Source organism: Syngnathus scovelli, chromosome 2 (assembly GCF_024217435.2).
Source record: "Syngnathus scovelli strain Florida chromosome 2, RoL_Ssco_1.2, whole genome shotgun sequence".
Taxonomy (NCBI): domain Eukaryota; kingdom Metazoa; phylum Chordata; class Actinopteri; order Syngnathiformes; family Syngnathidae; genus Syngnathus; species Syngnathus scovelli.
Window position 1 is genome coordinate 28,522,502 of NC_090848.1, and position 19,716 is coordinate 28,542,217.

The 19,716-nt window shown below is 42.3% G+C and overlaps 1 protein-coding gene and 2 long non-coding RNA genes across 9 annotated transcripts in view; 2 read left to right on the plus strand and 1 right to left on the minus strand.

Annotated features, from left to right (window-relative positions):
* The window catches only part of lama5 (laminin, alpha 5), a 463,481-nt gene that overhangs the window by 354,172 nt on the left and 89,593 nt on the right, over positions 1–19,716 (plus strand). For all 7 annotated transcript variants that reach the window (XM_049753597.2, XM_049753598.2, XM_049753599.2 and 4 more), the window contains 11 exons: positions 2,002–2,185; positions 2,267–2,407; positions 3,316–3,461; positions 4,392–4,502; positions 4,937–5,048; positions 13,797–13,967; positions 14,024–14,220; positions 14,299–14,415; positions 15,164–15,315; positions 15,387–15,516; positions 15,583–15,685. In XM_049753597.2, the coding sequence (XP_049609554.1) occupies positions 2,002–2,185; positions 2,267–2,407; positions 3,316–3,461; positions 4,392–4,502; positions 4,937–5,048; positions 13,797–13,967; positions 14,024–14,220; positions 14,299–14,415; positions 15,164–15,315; positions 15,387–15,516; positions 15,583–15,685 (1,564 nt within the window). The remainder of the gene's footprint in view (positions 1–2,001; positions 2,186–2,266; positions 2,408–3,315; positions 3,462–4,391; positions 4,503–4,936; positions 5,049–13,796; positions 13,968–14,023; positions 14,221–14,298; positions 14,416–15,163; positions 15,316–15,386; positions 15,517–15,582; positions 15,686–19,716) is intronic.
* On the minus strand, positions 2,614–7,794 carry LOC137839650 (uncharacterized). The gene is made up of 3 exons (XR_011085688.1): positions 7,447–7,794; positions 3,308–3,415; positions 2,614–3,048 (listed from the first exon to the last, which is right to left on the minus strand). It is a non-coding gene; the product is annotated as an uncharacterized lncRNA (long non-coding RNA).
* On the plus strand, positions 15,693–18,412 carry LOC125988428 (uncharacterized). Its single transcript, XR_007488365.2, has 2 exons — positions 15,693–17,326; positions 17,465–18,412. It is a non-coding gene; the product is annotated as an uncharacterized lncRNA (long non-coding RNA).

Here is a 19,716-nt window from a genome sequence, read left to right on the forward strand (position 1 = left end):
AGGATCCATTCCCCCACCGGAGATGGAGCGAGGCTACCCTCGTTCACCGGGGTGAACCCCAATGTACAGGTGCCTATAGGCAGTAGATTTCTGAAACACTCGTCCTTGAAAAAGCATGTCTTTGCACACAGATGTGGGAACACTGCTTGAAAAATGAAATTTGACAAGGCACCACTTTGAGGTTCTGATACTGGGGGACGGTGCAATGATTTGTGTGGATTGATGCATCCAACAACAGAACATTTGATCTCTCCAGTTCAGCAACCTTGAGTTGTTTGGACTACAAAAGTCTCTCTGACTAATAGAGATGGCGGATTTGCAAAACCGTTTGGCCACACCCGTTACATTGTTTGGTGGTCCCGACCCAAAGGATGTGACGTAATAGATAAAAATACGAAATAGAAAATGGAGAAAACTGAACGAAGTAAAAGATAAGCCCTCAAACTGATCATAAAAGTATCTCTGCAACACCTTGGGGGTTGGTTTCACTTTTCAATTATCTTGGAGATTCCAACTCCACAATAAAATGAATATAAAATCAAAAAAAGTGGATTTTCCAATATACTTGGCACCCACATAATATTGAAGTAAAGGAACTCTGATGTGACGCCTTATCATTGTGCTCTGCTACACCGTAAATATGTGAATAAATAAAGAAATATAAAAAGATTACTGCAGCAGTCAAACTTGGATGTCAACAATACAATTCCAAACAGCAACTGCTGCCTATTCTGAAACGCTTAATGGCCATCAAAGATTTCAAACTGCAGAGCTGAGCTACAACAAAGCTAGATTATAATGCTAATTCAGCTACTGCTAGCTAGCAGCGATCTTCCCATATCCAATGCATGTGCTTTGAAAATAAGCCTGCTCAATTGTTTAACAGCTTTTATGGGGCAGACTTTTTTTTCAATGCCAAATTCTGCCTGACGCATCACCAACATTGCCATTGAGATGATTGCAAGGTCATCAGCTTCAATCCACCATTATTTTGCTCTTTTAAACCCATAACACTGCAGTGACAGGAATGTCATGCTGAAACTCGCTGCAGCCAACCAAGAGATTCTTGTTTTCTCCACTGTGTCTTTGGGGCCAAGGCCAAAACCCGATTTCTGCCTCGTCTACCAGGGCTTTTGTGACAATTATGGCATTGAAGTCTATGATCAGCAGAGCCTTTGGGATTTGCTGGTTGGATGCCCCAGTCACAATGGGTCTAAATTAATAAGTGATTGACTCTCAGAAACATTTGTCTAATTTCACACTTTATAGGCAAGCAGACAAACTATTTGTAAAGTAAACATTGACTTTTATATGACATGTCTGCGCAAGCTTTTACAATGGAGACAGTTAGGTTCAAAATCAGCAAAAGGATCAGCAGACAAAACCAGTGAGGCAGAATGTTGAGTCTTTTCTCGCGAGGAGTGGATTCAGACTTACAGCAATCCGACTACACTGAAATCTGTTTGCACTCCCCACTCTTTTTATTTGGAATGCCCTACCTACAATGTGAGACTAGCCCCTGATAGGTGGGGGGGAAAGCATGGGCTTTGTCTCATGAGAGAAGAAACGAGATTCTATGTGAAACTAGAAGTCGCAGACAGGATGCCATGAGAAACGAAAAGAGTGCAAGGACAAAATGCTATGTGAAACGAAGTCATGTGAAAAGAGTGCAAAGACAAAATGACATGTGCAGACATTAACAAAATAGATTGAGCTATCACCAACTTTCTTGGATTCCCAGAGGTGTAGAAGGTCAGGAAGCTCCAGACAGCATTGTTTGACTTGTTGTGAACTGGTGGACATCTGCAAGGCGAAACAGCAAGCATTCTGTGCAATAACTTTATTAATAAGTACTCATTAGGGAACGCATGATAACATATATACACAATTTATCTAACAGAGACATTTTGACCCAGCTACCGGCAGACAACTGTATTTCTATTTCCATGTTCAATATTGTTGACAGCTCCAAATAAACATGTAATTCTTCCTGTTTCTCAGGACGGCTCGTTCGGCTTTGAGTCATGCGGTGGGTGTCAACCGTGTGACTGTGGCGCTTCGGCAGCACTGGTGCAGCCTTGTGACCCCCAGAGTGGTCAGTGCAATTGCCATCCTGGAGTCAACGGACCCAACTGTCGTCAGTGTGCTCCTGGATTCTGGGACTATGGAGTTGATGGATGCAAGCGTGAGCGAGCACACACACAAACAAGTTGGTTTGTGACTTAATGTCCGCCAAAGGTAAGTTGTGACTTGTTTGTGAGATCAGAATGCGACTGCAGGGGTGGTCAGTGCAACCCGCGAACCGGAGAGTGCCACTGTCGGGATGGTATGACAGGAAAACAGTGTGAAATCTGTTCACAAGAACACAACGTACCCGTTGCGCATGATCATGACCTGCACTGCGAAGGTAATAACACACAACACTACACACACAACCACACACACACACACACACACACACGAGCCATCATCAGGTACTCAATTCAGAATGAACGTTAACGCACACTCGTGAAATACTGTCAGTACTGAAATGCTCTAACACACTATATTGCAACATTTGTTCACACACACTGCTAAAATGTTTCTCTCACTACTGCAGAAATGGTTTCACAGTCATGTCAAGTCAAATTTATTTGTATAGCCCTTAATAACAAAAATGTCTCAAGGGGCTTTACATGCTTTGAAAAACATGTTAACAATATCCCTTAATCTTAACCCATAGGAGTGCAAGAAAAAAAATCATGGGATAAATAGTAAATCTTGAGAAGAGACTGCAAACCCCTTCCAGTCCAGTATGACCAGGCTGCAATGGATGCAGAGTGGGCAACATTTAACACGTACTGTAATGGTAGACAATATTAGCAAAAATACGTGAAAGTCCATTTGATCAGATAAAGTGCTGAAACAGGACATCTTGAGCGAAGTATGTCCCAGTCCAATTGGTCACTGCAGAAATGTACATCCAGGAAAATGGTCCACCTTGGATCTTTCTCTGGTCACTTGGCACAGAATCCAGACAGCAACTTCTAATTCAGTCATCACCCAGACCTTGGGGAGGAGGGGGCAGGAGAAAGATCAGAGGCAGCAGTCAACACACCGTGTTCCAATAACAGTCCCTACTAAAAAGTTATTCACACACACACAACACGCCTTTGTTATAACTGAAATATCATACCTAACTGCTTTCATTTTCTGTACTGAATGTGAGAGGTAGCAAAACACCCTGAAACACCCTGACAGCCCCTCATACCCACAAAAGCACACAAGCATACATACAGGCATGTCATGTGATGTGAGTGTCCATTACCATGGCAGCATGTGACAGCTGCGTCATCGTCCTGCTGGATGATCTGCATCAGATCAACTTTGACTTGCTCGCTGCGCAGCTGCACAACCTCAACGCCAGCGCCATGGCCTGGACACAGTTGCATAAGCTCAACGCATCTGTTGACGATGTTACTGTAGGTTTCACACAAACATATGCACGCGCACACACACACATACATATATATTCTTGTATGTTTTATTTTTGTTTCTTTTTTTAAGTAGGTTGAAGATGATTTGCGTTATTTTTGTTTCTTGTTTTAAGTAGGTTGCGGATGGTTTGCGTTGCTGCAGTTAGTGCTAAATATGCTGTTGCGTTGAAAGGCGTTGTAACTTAAAATGTGTAAAGTTTGGATAAAGTTTTTATATGACATAACATCAGTACATCAAGAGGCTGAAAATTATTAATCTACTTTTGGGGAGTTGAGGGGGCTGTTGTAGTGGTGTCATGATGTGTGTGTGCTATTTCTGCAGGCATGGTAAAGGTGGTGTGTGCAATAAAAAAATTAGGAAAGGCTGTTCTGTCATTTAAAAATCTTTGGGTTGCAGGGTTTGGCGTCAGGGATGCACCTACTGTATCAGGGTGTTTAGAGGCCTGTTGGCATGAAAAGTTTGGAAAATCCTTGTCCACATTGTTAAAATAGTCATCATTTTTTTTTTTTTTTTTATGTGTTTAAGGAACGTTTTGCTTGACAGGAGTGTGCTATTTGCAATGGAGTGTTTCAGGGAGTTGTGCCTTCATAAATATAATTAGAGGGTTAAGGTTTGCATTTTTGCCAGTGGCTTGATATTGGTATTGGTGCATCAATCGTGTCAGAGTGTTAAGGGGGTGCATGACTTGAAATGTTTGGGAAAGCTTGCTCTATGCTGCAAAAACAGCATAACAACATACATTCAACCAACTTTGTTATTAGTGGTGACGTGGGGATTTTGGGAGGTAGTGATGCTGGGAGATACTGAGTGTGTGTCTTAAAAAGTTGGGAAAGGATGTTTGTATAACTTTGACCAATCCATGTGGTTGTGAACTTTGTCCTTATACGTTGGTTGTCATCTTGTGGCCATCACAGCATGCCATTGAGAAGTACAACAGCTCGTTGGATGGTAGCCGTCATCGCGCCATTGTACTGGATGGCGAGATTGTAAACATCAGCGCAGACGTGGACATGCTGCAGGATAAGGTAATGCGTGTTTCTATCAAGCACTACACTTTTTACACATTATTTTGACAACAGACTTAATTCTATTGTATCTGTAAACAAAGTAGAAGTCAGTATTTATTTTATGTAGTTGTTTTCTGCATATGTATTTTGGGGTAGCAAGCATAGTTTTAGGTTACTACAGAAAGGGTTACTGGAGATAAGCACTCGACAGCGACAGTCAATAGTTTTCTTGTCATCAAGACAAGATTGTTTTTCAATGTGTCCAAGAAGTTTACCCTTTAGTTTAGAAGTTGTCCAAGAAGCCTGGCGACACTTAAACACTGTGGCATCTCACTATCAGCCCAGCCAACATCACAGAATGTAAAACTGCAAATATCCAACGAGAGTGCTTGGTGGAAAATAAACATTCCCATTCACACTGTTTATGTGCGTGCTGACCTTGGCATCCTCAGACTGCAGCGAAAGCCGATCGACTCAGCGAGCTGACAAATAGCACCTTTGACACTCACCAAAGGGCACACAACCTGCTGGCCTTCATCAACATGATGACCACGGATTTAAATGGTAGGAATCATTAGAATTTATATAAAAACGCTCAAGCATGTATTGATACATTTATTGATTGTATAAGTGGCTGATCGTTTTAACTACTTTTCTATCACATATAAATTAGGGTTCGTGAAAGCAGAGTACCGTATTTTCTCCACCATAAGGCACACTTAAAAGCTTTTAATTTTCTCAAAAAACAGTGCACCTTTTAATAATCAGAATCAGCTTTATTGACCAAGTTTGTGCATGCCAAACAGGGAATTTGACCCGGTTGATCTCGGTCTCTATACAACATTTAAGTGACTGACAACATTCAGGTAACTAACAACATTTAAGTGACGAGTACAGGATGTTATTGCACATTGATGACTCTGAGTCAAAGCGACAGCCTGAGGGAAGAAGCTGTCTCTGTGTCTGCTGGTTTTGGCGTAACGCCGTCCAGAGGGGAGGAGTTTAAACAGACTGTGTCCTGGCTGTGAGGGGTCTGTGGAAATGTTACTTGCACGTTTCCTGGTCCTGGACAGGTACAAGTCTTGGATAGTTGGGAGGTTGGTCCCGATTATCTTTTCCGCAGACCTAATTGTCTGTTGCAGTTTGTGCTTGTCTTGTTTGGTGGCCGATTCAAACCAGACAGTGATGGAGGTACAGAGGATAGACTGGATGATGGCAGTGTATAAGGTTTTCAGCAGCTGCTGTGGCAGGTTGAACTTTCTGAGCTCTCTCAGAAAGTACAACCTCTGCTGGGCCTTCTTCCGGATAGAGTTTATGTGGCTGGTCCACTTCAGGTCCCGGGAGTTTGTGGATCCCAGGAACTTGAAGGTGTCTATGGTGGAAATAGTATTGTTGAGGATGGTGAGGGGTCTCCTGAAGTCCACTCTCATCTCCACGGTCTTTGGCGGGTTTAGCTCCAGGTGGTCTTGGCTGCACCAGTGGACTAGCCGCTCCACCTCCTGTCTGTACGCAGTCTCGTCCCCGTCCTAGATCAGGCCGATGAGAGTGGTGTCGTCCGCGTACTTCAGGAGCTTCACAGAAGAGTCCCCTGAGGAGCAGTCATTGGTATAGAGGTGCCAGGTGTCAGATGTGTCAGATGTGATGCTCCCCAGCCTCACATGCTGCCTCCTGTTGGTCAGGAACCTGGTGATCCACTGACTGGTGGAGGCCGGCACCGTGAGCTGGGTTAGCTTCTGGTGGAGAATATCAGGAGCGATAGTGTTGAACGCTGAGCTGAAGTCCACAAACAGGATCCTGGCATGCGTCCCTGGGGTGTCGAGGTGGTGCAGGATGTAGTGCAGTCCAAGGTTGACCGCATCATCCACCAACCTGTTTACCCGGTAGGCAAACTGCAGGGGGTCTAGCAGGGGGCCTGTGATGTCCTTCAGGTGGCTCAACACCAGCCTCTCAAAGGATTTTGTGACCACAGATGTCAGGGCGACGGGTCTGTAATCAGTCAATCCTGTGATGGTGGGCTTTTTTTGGTGCTTTTTTTTGGTTAAACTCCCCTTCGACCCCTCTGCTGTAACGCAGCCCTCATGGGGAGACGAGTTTCCAGGTCGGGGCGGGAAATGATTCATCCGAGTTTAACTGCCTGTAAGATATCAATTCGTAAAAAATTAACTGATTCTTTTTAGGACGCCAATCCCTCTAAAGTCACCCTTACGCCAGTAACTACCTGGTCGAGACCTGACGTCGGAGCGACCGCGCCCTTTTTACAGCGGCTCCTTCCTGTTAGAGATTTGCTCACTCCAACTTATTTTGCAAGAACCACACGAGAGACAAGCAAGTCCTTTTAGACACCTGCAGGTGGAGAGCTCACACGTTGAGGGAGTGTAGTCTAAAACTCTCCCTCCTGCAAGGGCATATTTATTAAGAGAAACAGAGTGGGGGTAAGAGCAGGTTGAATAGGAAGCCCTTGTGCTCTAGTCAAAACATATCAGGGGATGTTTTACGACCTTGTGGAGGATGGGACAAGGTAGGTTATTTATTACCGGTTGCATTCCAACATAATCATACGATAAGGATAATCTGAAAAACCCTAACACTTCCCTTTTTGGATTTGTAGTTCTTGTATTCGCTCGGATAAATTTAGCTGTCTTTGGTAAGACTGCAGGGATTCGTTGATTTACTAGAGCGCACTCGCCCTAGCTGAGCTCAAGATAACTACTTCGAACCAGATCTAACAATTCCTGATGTTAAGGATTAAAGCTGTCTTCACTTTAAGAAGAATTGAACGGATTCAAAGAATGACTATGATAGGGAAATAAAGAAAATTTAAAGTTCTAATTACTGCACAAAAACCATGCTCAACATAGTTAATACGAAATAATTGATAATCGAATTAAGGATTAAGAAGAAGTTTAATGACAAAGTAGGAAAAAGAGTTACTAGTTGCACAAACAACAACAATTCCACTCACCAAACTCAGAGCAAAAGAGGAGACAAAATGATATTTGGTTGAACAAGTTGAGTGATCAGTTCTCCTTTGTTCCAAAATCGAATTCTGAATAGATAGGCGGTCTTCAAGAGGAGGACCACGTCTTGAAAATGGCATATTCCTTTCCTGCTGGCCCCAAGTCCTCTCTCCTAGCCTATCTATAAGCTTAAAATTTGACAAAGTCCAATTCAAAGACTGTAGAAATTCATCTTAGTAGATGTTGGTCCAATCTCAAAAAGAATGAAAAATCCATCTTCGTCTAAAGGCCTTCTTGGCTCCAGCCACACAATGCCAGCGTACTGGCGAGGGAGAGCCCTTTTCCTGTGCGGAACCAAGCTTTTATAGGCTCATCAGCTCCTCCTGGCATTACCTCATAGGAATATGTAGGTGAAAGGTCAGAATTCTTGCATTAGGTCATATTGGCATTATCTCATTGGAGAGGAATGCATGACCTCATTGGTTTGTATGGAATGCCTGGTATGCATGGCATCCTTGGAATGCATAGAATGCATGACATTCTTGGGATGTGTAGAATGTATGACATTGGTATGTGTGGAATGCATAACCTCATCCCACTTCCTTTATGCCTGCTGGGAACCACTGGTTGCCTTGGCAACCTTGCTTAATGCAGTAACCATTGCGCATGACTGTACTCTGCTACCGGATGCAGCTGTTTCCTGTTTTGCTCGTTCTTTCAACCGATTCCACCAATATAGCAAACAACCTCTTGTGTCTCCACACAACTTAATACATTCATGTATACATGGAACAACAATGTTAAATGTTGGATATTGATTAAACATTGCAACATCAATAAAGCATGTTTTCAGAATAGTCAATTTAACAGATAATCCTCATTAGACATAATAATGGGTTCTTCTAACTTTAACATATATAATGATATTGCTCAAGCTGTTACAGATTAAAATTATGGCAAAGCAAAATCATATTCCAAAGTTGTGTGTTGCTACGTGTTTGAACAGGTCGTGTCCTCCCAATTGCTAACAACTTAATTTATTAGATTTGTTAGTTTCCATCAGGTCACCCCTATGTCAAGCTCTAACACCATCCTGGTGAAATTTTGGAACTACTACATGTTTTAGGATAGCCAATGTGCCTGGGCCAAATCCGATACCCAATTATACACCATCTTGTACCACCATGCCACTTGACAACGTAGAACCGGGCGGTAAACCAATTAGAACTGGACGTAACACGTAGAGGAGTACGTACCTCCGCCGCCATTTGTAAATAAATACTATCGTTTGTGTAAAGTACGTACCTCCGCCGCCATTGATAAATAAATACTATCGTTTGTGCAAATCTGTAAAGTTGTTTTGTGTGGCTTCCGCCACATACAGACGTACTGAACCGGCGTACAATGTAGACCCGATGAATCAATCAGATGAGGTTTTACGTAGATCAGGGAGGTAAACCAATCAGAGGACTTCACGTAACACGTAGAGTACGTACCTCCGCCGCCATTGATGAATAAATAATATCATTTGTACAAAGAAAACAGCATTAGGACCCTCTAAAATGGAAGAGACATGATTACGAGGCACAATTCGAGCTTTCTGGAAAGCCAGGACCATTGTAGAAGAGCAACATGACGACGAGACAATGACGAGATGGAACTTGGCATGTTTAATGGCGAACTTGCCCAATTGCGTAATTTGGATACAGAAGATGAGGACTTGGACGGATCTGTGTATGAATATCGATTAACAATAATGTGAGTACAGTAGAGCACATGGTTAAACAGTAGAATAAAGTACAACCGAACTCACTGTCTTGCTCCCGTGACATTTTTTTGTTTACCGTAAGTCATGGCATGCATGCGCCCTATGTGTGGATTAAATACAAAATAGACCCCACAGTTGAGTCTGCGCCTTTTAAACCAAAGTGCCTTATGGTGCGGAATATACGGTAACTTACATTTAGTCGCAGAAATGTCATCAAAGCTTTTGTCAGTATTTACAATATGTTCTACCTTTGCAGTATGTTTCTTTTCATTTAAAACTATTCTAGGAGTCAGCTACTCGAAGGTCTACCCCATCTTTTGCCCCAAAATACCTGGGATGGGCTCCAGCACACCCATGCCTAGGGTCAATGGCAAGTCCGACTTTCGTTACATATGCTTGGGAGGGGCTACTAAGCAAGCGGCTTCTACTTGTACAGTGGTTGCCAGCCATTTTAGAAAAAAGAAGACCCTATTTTGTCATTATTGGAGTGGGCCAGCCTCCAGACCCAGGTGAATGTGGGTTTGTACTGAAGGGACTGGAAGATTGTGGTCCTGGGAGGGGAATGGAGGCTGGTAGCCCAGAGAACACTACATTTCTGACATACTCAAGGAGGTGTTGGTGAGGGAGTTGCAGGCATATTCCACCCAGGTGAGGTGGGTACTCCCTGAAGCTGGCTGTGAGTGTGTAATGCAGTGCTGCCTCCAGCTGCTGGTTCCATTGGCCATTGGTCTGAGGATGGTAACTAGACGAAAGGCTCAGGCCAATGCCTACTGCCATGCAGAAAATCCTTCAGAGCTGTGAAGTGAACTGGAAGCCCCTGTCTGAAAACTGTCTGTGGGAAGACATGCTAGACCAACAGATCAGCCATTTCTTTGGCATATGGGAGCTTGTGGATTGCAACAAAGTGGGCACCCTTTGAGAATCTGTCGACAGTTGTGAGAATGATGGTGTTACCTTTTGATAGGGGAAGTCCATTAATGAAATCCAGGGTGATCTGTGAGCATAGGTGCTTGGGAATCCGAAGTCGATGGAGCAAGCCAGAACTGGGTTTTGAGGTTGTTTTGTTTTGAGCACAAACCATGCATACCAGGACGAATGACAGAGTGTCCTCCCCATTGTGGGCCACCAAAAGTATTGACAAAGGGTCGCCAAATTCCAGGGTGGCAGATGAGCTTCGTGGAATTGGCCCACTGTAGGACCTGGGAGCGGACAGAGTCAGGGACGAATAAGCAATGCGGAGGGTCTCCACTGGGAATAGGCTGGCCAGTCTGGGCTCCCCTTACCACCACCTCAATCTCCAGGGTGACAGATGCCATAAAGCAGTGGTCCCCAACCACGGGCTGCGGGCCGGTACCAGTCCGTGGGTCACTTGGTACCGGGCTGCCAAGCCGCACAGATTTTTTTTTATTGACAATCAATTTATTCAGGTCAAGATGCTCGTCCCGGTCACGTGACATTTTTCCCCAGTTGAGCCCGCAAAGGTAGCAAAAATGAGTAAGAATTTATTTTAAAAAATATAAAAGATTTGGCGATTCTCTCCCAATTACATCCGTCGGTGCATCTGTGTCTCTTGACACAGGTTAATTCTGGTCAAGACACTCGCCCCAGTCATGTGACGTCACCCTAGTCAAGCCCGCGAAACAAGCAAAAATGAGCAAGTAACTTCTTCGGAAAGGGGAAAAAAAAGGAAAAAAAAAAGACGGAAGAGGCAACAACTTCTAAGAAAATTAAAGCTGCATTTAAAAGAAACTTTCTGGAGTCCTACTTAAAATATGGATTAATCGCCACAGGTGACTCTGACGTGCCAAGCCCACTCTGCATAATATGTGGCGACAGGCTTGCTAACGAGGCAATGAAGCCTTCAAAACTGCTTCGGCACATGGAGACCAAGCATCCTGCTTTAAAAGACAAACCTTAACCACTCTTTTGACGCAGAATATGATGAATCTAGCAGTTCACTTGGGCTGAGCTGAGCACATTTTCTGAATTGTGCTCCTTCCGTCACTCTGGTTAGGTTGGCATAGCAAAAAGTGCTCTTGGGGGCTTTAGAGTGCCGAGTTGATCTCGGCACATGAAGACATGACCACCTCCAACGTTTGGTTTAGGTTTTATAAGCATTTTTAATTTTATTGCTTAAATCGCATTTTCTCGACGAGCTGAGCACTCTTTCTGAATTGTGCCTCTCCCGTCACTGTGGTTAGGTTGGCATAGTAAAAAGAGTAGAGTGCCGAGTTGACCACTGCGCATGGAGAAATGAACATCTGCAGCGTTTGGTTTAGGTTTTAGGCGCATTTTTAATTTTATTTCTTAAATCGCATTTTTTCGACGAGCTGAGCACGTTTTCTGAATTGTGCCCCTCCCGTCACGCTTCGACATACTTTTCAAAGTCAAAGTCTCAAAGTCTCCTTTATTGTCAATTCCTCCGCATGTCAAGACACACAAAGAGATCGAAATTACGTTTCTCACTATCCCAGGGTGATAAGACAGAGTTCACAACGCACATACAAGTAAACAACACAGGAAAATTAAAACAAGAAGATGAACAATAAGAGTGATAGCACGCTAGCCACTCCCGATGCACAGCAGAGTCCGGAAAGATGACAGTCAACCAGGTCACTGTGAACACGAGCACACAGCAGGCACGCACTGTCCGGTTCGTGGATCCTATCAGGCGAACTCAACCCATCTTGTCGTCCCGCGAACGAACGTACGCCAGGATAGTGGAAGGCACGGCTAGGCGAGCTGTGTTGGCCGCAAACCTGGCCCGACTTATCCGCGCTGGCCCCTCTTCTCTTTTTGTTTACATTCACTGAAGCTAAACGCGTACAACTTGAGACGTCATGAGACGTCACTTCCGGCTGGCGGCTCGGTGCAGTCAAACTCGTCTGTGCGGCAAATTTAAATTATATTTTTCAGAGCAACAGCTTCCTTTTCGTTGTTTCGAGCGTCAATTTATATTTATAAGCCCATAAGCTAACTAAAACCGATTTATACATATACCGGTGTCTCTAGCCCTTTAAGTGTACGAGTTTTATCCGTGTGCCACAAAGTAAGCCTCCTGGGATGAGGTTTAAGACGTAAAGGCGCTACTCAATTGAGGGCGTTTAACAAAGCGGCATTGAAATAATTTGTGAGATTATCAATCAAGCCAATATAAAAGGGAAATGAGACAGTTGCCAGAGGCAGTAATAAATGTTATCAAAACTCAGCAATATAGCCACACCCTTCTTCCCTCCTTTCATGTTTTGGTGAGAGGGAATTAATTTGAGGAGCACCTTTATGGAGTTTTTCCTCAGTTTATTTCCTGGCAACTGAAGCAAGGGTTTTACGGAGCAATAAAAATAATACTATAATGAATTAACTCCTCACGAGGGTCGTGGATGCGCTGGAGCCTATTCCAGCTAACTTCAGGCAGTAGAAGGGGGACAGTCTGAATTGGTTGCCAGCCAGATGTCGATGACCATCTATCTATGCTTAAAACACAAAACGTTAGAGTAAAAACACCCTTAAAATATATAAAAAATAAATAACATCCTGATAACTTTTGTATGGTTAAATTTGATAATGAGAAAAACGTTGCTGCTTTCAGAAACTGATTGGTGTGTCCTGATATAACAAATTTTTCCACTGTTCCTCATTTTCATGACTGTTCTTACAGCCGTCGTCGCCTCTGTGAGCTCCCATTTTACATTGCACTTGCTCAGTGTTGACGTTGCAGTTTACCAAAAAGTAAAAACAGAGATTTTGTCACTGGTTAGACCAACAGATTTATAAATTAATGTCCAAGTTAGTGCTTTTGTTCACATTTACAAAAAAAGCCTTTTAAGAAGGAGGATGTTGCAAGCAAGAGAGAAAATCTAATAGCTCAGGAGCAAATTAGTTTAATCAGGCCGTCACTTGTCAATACGCTTACCAAAATAACATGAAATCATTTTCCTATTCTGGGCACCCAGCAATACTCCATTCCGTGTTGACCGCCCCTCACCACATACACAATCAATGGGTTTGACAGTGGCGTGCTGCACCCTGCTCAATGTGGTGGGTAAAAAGGCTTTACACTGCACAACTTTGTCTTATGCATTCAGTGATTGACAATTAAATGTTAACAACGTTGTGCTGGCTCGTTCAAATGCACACAATAGCTCGAAATACACATCACTACTTTTGACAGTTGACATTTAAGTCTTAGTGGTTCTCTTTTTTTTTATTTTATTTTTTTTTTTGCCATTCAATATGTAACACTAATGAGGCGCGTTTTTAATGGGAAACTTATATTGAGTGTTTCAGTGTGTGTTGTTGAAGATTTTATTTTTTCATTTTTAACACCCTGGTGTATTTCTTTCAAGGTCAATTATATCCTAATTTTATTAGCAGAACAAATTATCCTGCACGAGAGGGCTCAACTGTTAAAAACAATAAAAGAAAAGTAATTTTTTTGTCACCTAGTTTATTCAGTGAGTGTTTCCGTATCCGATGTTGGCTGTATTATGAGAGATAACCAAACCAATTGACCAGTTAATGGCCCTGTACTGTCATAAACTACTGGAAGATCCCCTCTGATACTATTGTGGCTGTCAATCCTTGCAGACATCATACAAATGGCAAATTGGTCGCTAAACAACACGGAAATAGATCAGGACAAAGGCGAGCAGGAGCAGAAGATAGAGGAGGTGGAGGTCATTTTGGACACGATGAGTAGCAGAAGCTGCACTGGACAGAAGAAAATGGCCGATCAGGAGAAGATGGAGGCAGAAAAGCGTAAGTTTTGTAAATTTCGTAATGTGGCAGACAGGGACTGATGTGTGTGCGGACAGTGTTGGAGCATGTAGACAAGAACTTGGCACGCCGTCAGCAGTACAACGTGAATGCGGGTGAAACTGCCAAAAAGTTCCTCTCGCACTTCCACAATGACATGATGGCACTGCGGGACGCCCTGAATGAGGCGATCAACAAGACAGCCCAAGCGGTTGAGGTCAACAACAGCAACCAGAAAATGCTTGAGGACAGCAGGGTGAGTATTGGAGGAGTGATTGTCGAAGAGGAGAAGAGTGAGGAGCCATGATCATCACATCACCTTGTGTTGTCTCAGAGGCAAGTGGACGAGTTGATGTCCAAACGCAAGGAGGTAGACGAGCAGCTGCACATAGCGGAAGACCGTGTGGCTCAAGTCAACGAGCTGCTCTCCATGCTACATGACTCCAAAGAGGTGTGCACACATACCCAGATTTGCCACGGCTGGAAAAATGCACCTAGTCCACGGTGAAACTGTCAACACACCTAAATCTGGACTTTACTCATTTCGATCCTACGCGACTTTCTGTCTAATGCGGTTTGGTCATGGACCCCAATTTTTTTGTCATAAATACATTTTCAAGTTGTATTTTAAATGGTTGGATATAAGGACTATATGAAGCTAAATGACTAGCGCGTAAACATTAGCGCTAGTGATTCGATGAATTTCCGTGACCGATTTAAAGCCGTTAGATAATGAGTTGAGCTGTTTGATCCTTATGACTGCTTTATTACAGCGTTACGAATAGTTAGGATTGTTTTTGATTTGGAAAAGTGGAAGTTTGTGGAAGCACCCCAGCCACACAGTCACTCACAAATCAAAGAGCATGGCTGGACACAGTATTAGAATAAGCGGCTGCTTTATTCTCCATTCTTTATTCTTTTAATAAAATGTCAACAGACTTTGATGATTTCAAAAAACAACGCGCTTTCAGGGTTAACGCGCTTCCCAAATTCTGGATCCCAAAGTCCACGTAAAATCGAGATGTAAGTGTACGTATGTACACTTATACATAGACTGCTATATAAATAGACCTCCCTCAGCATGCAATGGTTAAATTTTTGTGGTATCATTTTTTTCACAAATTTCGACACTAATTTTGTATGCTTGTTTGTAACACACACACACACACACACACATCATGAATTGTGTTTTCCCACAGGATTATGAGCGTTTGTCAGCACAGCTCGACGGTGCCAGGACACCATTGTCCAAGAAGGTGCAGGGCTTCATTTGGGCCGATTCAAAGATACTGGTGGAGGAAGCTGAGCGCCATGCTAATATGTTCCACGCTTTAGCTGCACACCTGTCCAAGTAAATTCTTCTGCCCAATGACAACATAGAAAAAACGACGTATGCGGGCCTTCAAATTGGTGTCTTATTAGGTTTGTGGAGGAAACAAAGAGCGAGGGTTTGGTTGACATGACCAAGGTCTACAACAATATAATCAATGGCATCAAAGCGGCCGAGAGGACGGTGGAGGAGGCAGATGAAGCCGCAAGCAAGATGCTTGAGGTGAAGGTCATCTGTTGACTTGTTGCTTTGCTTCCTGCTGACTTTGTAAATGTTGTGTTCTTGTAGAACATCGGGGAGCAGAACTTCAGCCAAATGGCTGACTCGCTGCGGAACAACAGTGTGTCGCTAAAGGGGGAAGTGGAAAAACTCAATGAGGAACTCAACAATGGTATCAGTGTCTCCTTGATGATTATTCTCCTTAGTGGAGTGCAATTATAAACCTTTTGCTAAGCCAGGTCCCTCAAACACAGACTGGCTAATTAGTGCGTATAGCACAGTACAGAAGTCTGACACATTCCTGGTATCACTCCGTTTATTTTAGTGATGCATTTTTTGATGCTAAGTGAAGATATTTATTTTCAAAAATGCTATTATGGTTAAATCGCATGCTACATATGTGGTCCTCTGCATATTTGAATCCCTTAAAAATCTATGGTCTCGCCTTTTGTCTTTGCTCCATGGCAAGCAATTTCTATCCATTTTCTGTACCGCTTTAACCCACGGGGGTCGTTGGCGTGCTGTAGCTTATCCCAGCACTCATCGGGCAGTGGGCGGGGACACCCTGAACTGGTTGCCAGACAATGGCAGGGCACAGGGAGACGAACAACCATCTGCACTGGATGAATTGTTTTTTGCTAGAATGCTTTATTCAACAAATATGAGGCCTAGTTGCTTTGCCATCATCCGCATAGACCTTTTGAATTCATCAAAAAGTCAACCCGATGCATGTTTTGGCTATAAAATATCGCAACGCTGTTGTTAGCTCAAATGCTATTGTTAGCCTACAAACATAAATCCCAGTCGCTTTCCACTCATCTGCAAAGTCATTTTGAATCCATCCAGAATCACTAAACACAATAATGATATATTTCTGTGTACACCTGCCTCCACATAGTGTCACCTTGTGTTCTTTGAGAGAAATAAAGGAATGGGAATGTCTTCTTTTTTGGAAATAGGTTTTCACCACAGCGTCATGGAAATTCAAGGTGGAGCACATGACAGAGTTGCTAAAGCTTAGGGAATATAAATGCAGCATTGACGATAAGCCCAATATAAAATGGTAATACATTGCATTTATAGCTTGTATGTCACCCTTTATTGTCTTTTAGACGTAAGTGTTCATTTTCTTTTTTTTTAATCTATCTACCAGGATCTGTCTTTTCAAATTACTTTTTTTAAACACTAAACCTGCCCTTTACTTCCTTGTCACCTATGTTCCCTTTACGAACATGCTCTTGAGATTTGCTCCAATCAACACTCTTTCCCTTCTAGAAATACAATACTCTCAATCTCACACCAGTACAACTAGGGGTGGGATAATACAGGTAACTCCCGATTCAATATTGTAATGATTTGTGGCCCACGATACAACAATATCACGATATCTACAATATTTGCGATATATTGTCAGAAATGTTTTACCATACATCATGATGTGGAACTCAAAAAGAAAAAAAATACCCATCAAAAGGAAAATGTTAATTTGTGCATTTATTTAATGCCCAAAACTTGGCCTTTGTGGCATTTTGGGCTTGGGAAGTGGCGACGCGCAGTGCAAAAACGCATCTGCCTCTTCCTTGACTAACTTGACTTGCTACACCTCGCGTCAGCTAATCAGCCTCGGGAATGTGTCACGTGACATTCTGTGCAATGCATTGGCTGGCCTTTTGTTTGGGGAAATGAGAATAAAATGAAGGAAATGATCATTGTTGCCATCCGTGCTCATCCCTAGCTGTAGAATACTTCTTTGTACCTATACCGGGACAAAACAAAATGGGAGCATGCTTGGAGGACTTTGAATGAGGAACTGGTATGTTTGTACTCTTTCCCCCATTTGTTTCAGCTCTTGGACTGTACAAAGAGACAACAGTGTTCCGTTAAATATATAGCAAATTATATTGCAAATTGTTGGCCACTCCGTGCTTTAACTTTTTTTTTTTCTCATCAGAAGAGTTCTGCCATAAAAAAATGGAGCAGTGTGCACGTCCGGCCGATGTGAACAATGATCTGAAAGTTGTGTGACAATTTATTATTTATTTAATACTTATTTTATATAGCTGTTCAATTATTATCAAGTTTATTGAAATACTGGTCTATGTTGTTCTACTCTATGTAACTATTGCCACCTGCTCAAAAATCTGGATTCTTTTACATAATTGAACGTTTTTTAATGCAATAATTACTATTCCTGGTAACTCGTTACATTTATGATGGAGTAATTCAAATACTAATTCAATTATTTCTTGGAGGGGCAACTACTAACTGTAACAGAAATTGTCTGTGATAAAAGAACCACTCAACTAATTTATAAGTAAAGACAAAATTAACTTAGTAAAACCATTTTGGAAGTTATTGGCCCAACACTGTCTTTCTACAGTTCACAGTAATAGTGAACGAGGTGGCTTTGTAGATTCATAGTGTTGCTGTTACACTTTAGAAAGCAGTTATTGCAGATTGTATAGTCTTTTTTTTTTTTTTTGTTAGTCTGTTTTTCTGTCATCCGTTTCATAAAAGCTGAAGCGTCTCCACACTTTTGAGGCAAACACTGTAGGTGTTTCTTTGCATGCGTTCTTCGCTGGCCACTGCTTCCACCTACCTCACATACAGAACAGGAGAGATTATTAAGTAGTGACGGTAACAACGAGTTGAATCTATTTATGTGAGTTGCAATAGTGTGTTGTCATAAAATATCAGTATTTGCCGTCAATGTATCAATTATTTATTGCAACAGATGGCGCAACAATATATTGCAATATCAATCGTACAACATCCAAGCTTCACAGTCCTCACGCTGTCTGAGTCTCGTGTTACCTCAGTAATATGCTCAGGCTTCCTTCAGAATAACCCCTTATGCCTGTTTTTTTTTTTTTTTTTTTTTTTAGAGTGGGGGAGCAAACCCACTTCCCCCAAAGTCATGTCAGAGGAGTGCCTTGCCTCTTGAAGCAACCTGCAGTGTGTAGTCCCTAATTTCCAAGTCATAAATGTTTGCTAGCTAAGCCCGATTTATTCAATTTATTGGTTGGTGCAGCAAAACTAGTTTGCTTTATGCCATTTTTGTTCCTAACCAGACGAATGATTTTCTGCACACACCAAATTTCTAGCCTTATGCATTATACCTTTGCCTGTCATTGTGCCTACAATGTCCGTTACAACTTTGTCCGACACTTGCAACATTCCTTTTTGCTGTCCATCTTGTTTCTTTCAATGGAGGATACCCTCTCTTCTTTGCGCTCGCCCAATTTCCAGCACAACCCTAAAGGTAGACAGCACTGTTGACAGTTGTTGTGATTTGCAAATTTGGCTCTGACAGTGTGCTGGATGTCCTTTCTAACACAACTTTCCACATTTCCACAGGCTTGGGACAGCCACCAAAAATACACAACAGATATGCGACCCCAGTAGCTGGTTTAGATAAATAAACTATGATTCCAGAATTTTTTTTAAAATAATTTTCAATGTATCTTACATCATCATTATCAATAAATGGCAGACAAGAGATTTTATTTAGAAAAAATGGACTACAAATGCACATGGACATACATATTCAGCAAATTCTCCCTCTCTCAAGCTAAACTTGGCTCCTCCGAGGCTTGCCTCATCATCAAAATGTGTCACTTCAACATTGTTCTTTAAAACCAGAGTCCTATTTCCTATTGTCAGTACTTTGCTACCGACCCGCAGCATTTCAGACAAAGAAACCTACATTTTTAGTTATTTTTACACAAATGGAGATAATGTTTTAAAAGAAAAAAACCCAAAACATATTAGTACCGTATTTTCTGGACTATAAGTCGCTCCGGAGTACAAGTCGTACCAGCTATAAAATGCATAATAAAGAAGCAAAACATATATACAAGTCGCACTGGAGTATAAATCGCATTTTTAGGGGAAATCAATTTCATAAAATCCAACACCAAGAACAGACATGTCCTCTTGAAAGCCAATTTAAAATAAAAAATAAAATAGAGGCAACAACAGGCTGAATAATTGTACGGTATGCTAACGTTACATGACATATACTAAACAACGAACTGAGAACGTGCCTGACGTAACATATTAAGAGTTATTCAGATAACTTTAGCATGAATAACATGCCAACAAGTTTACCCAACCATCCGTGTGACTCCAAATCACTAAATCCAATGAAATCTTCATCCTCTGTGTCACTTTTAAACAACTCCGCTAACACTGGAGGCAGAC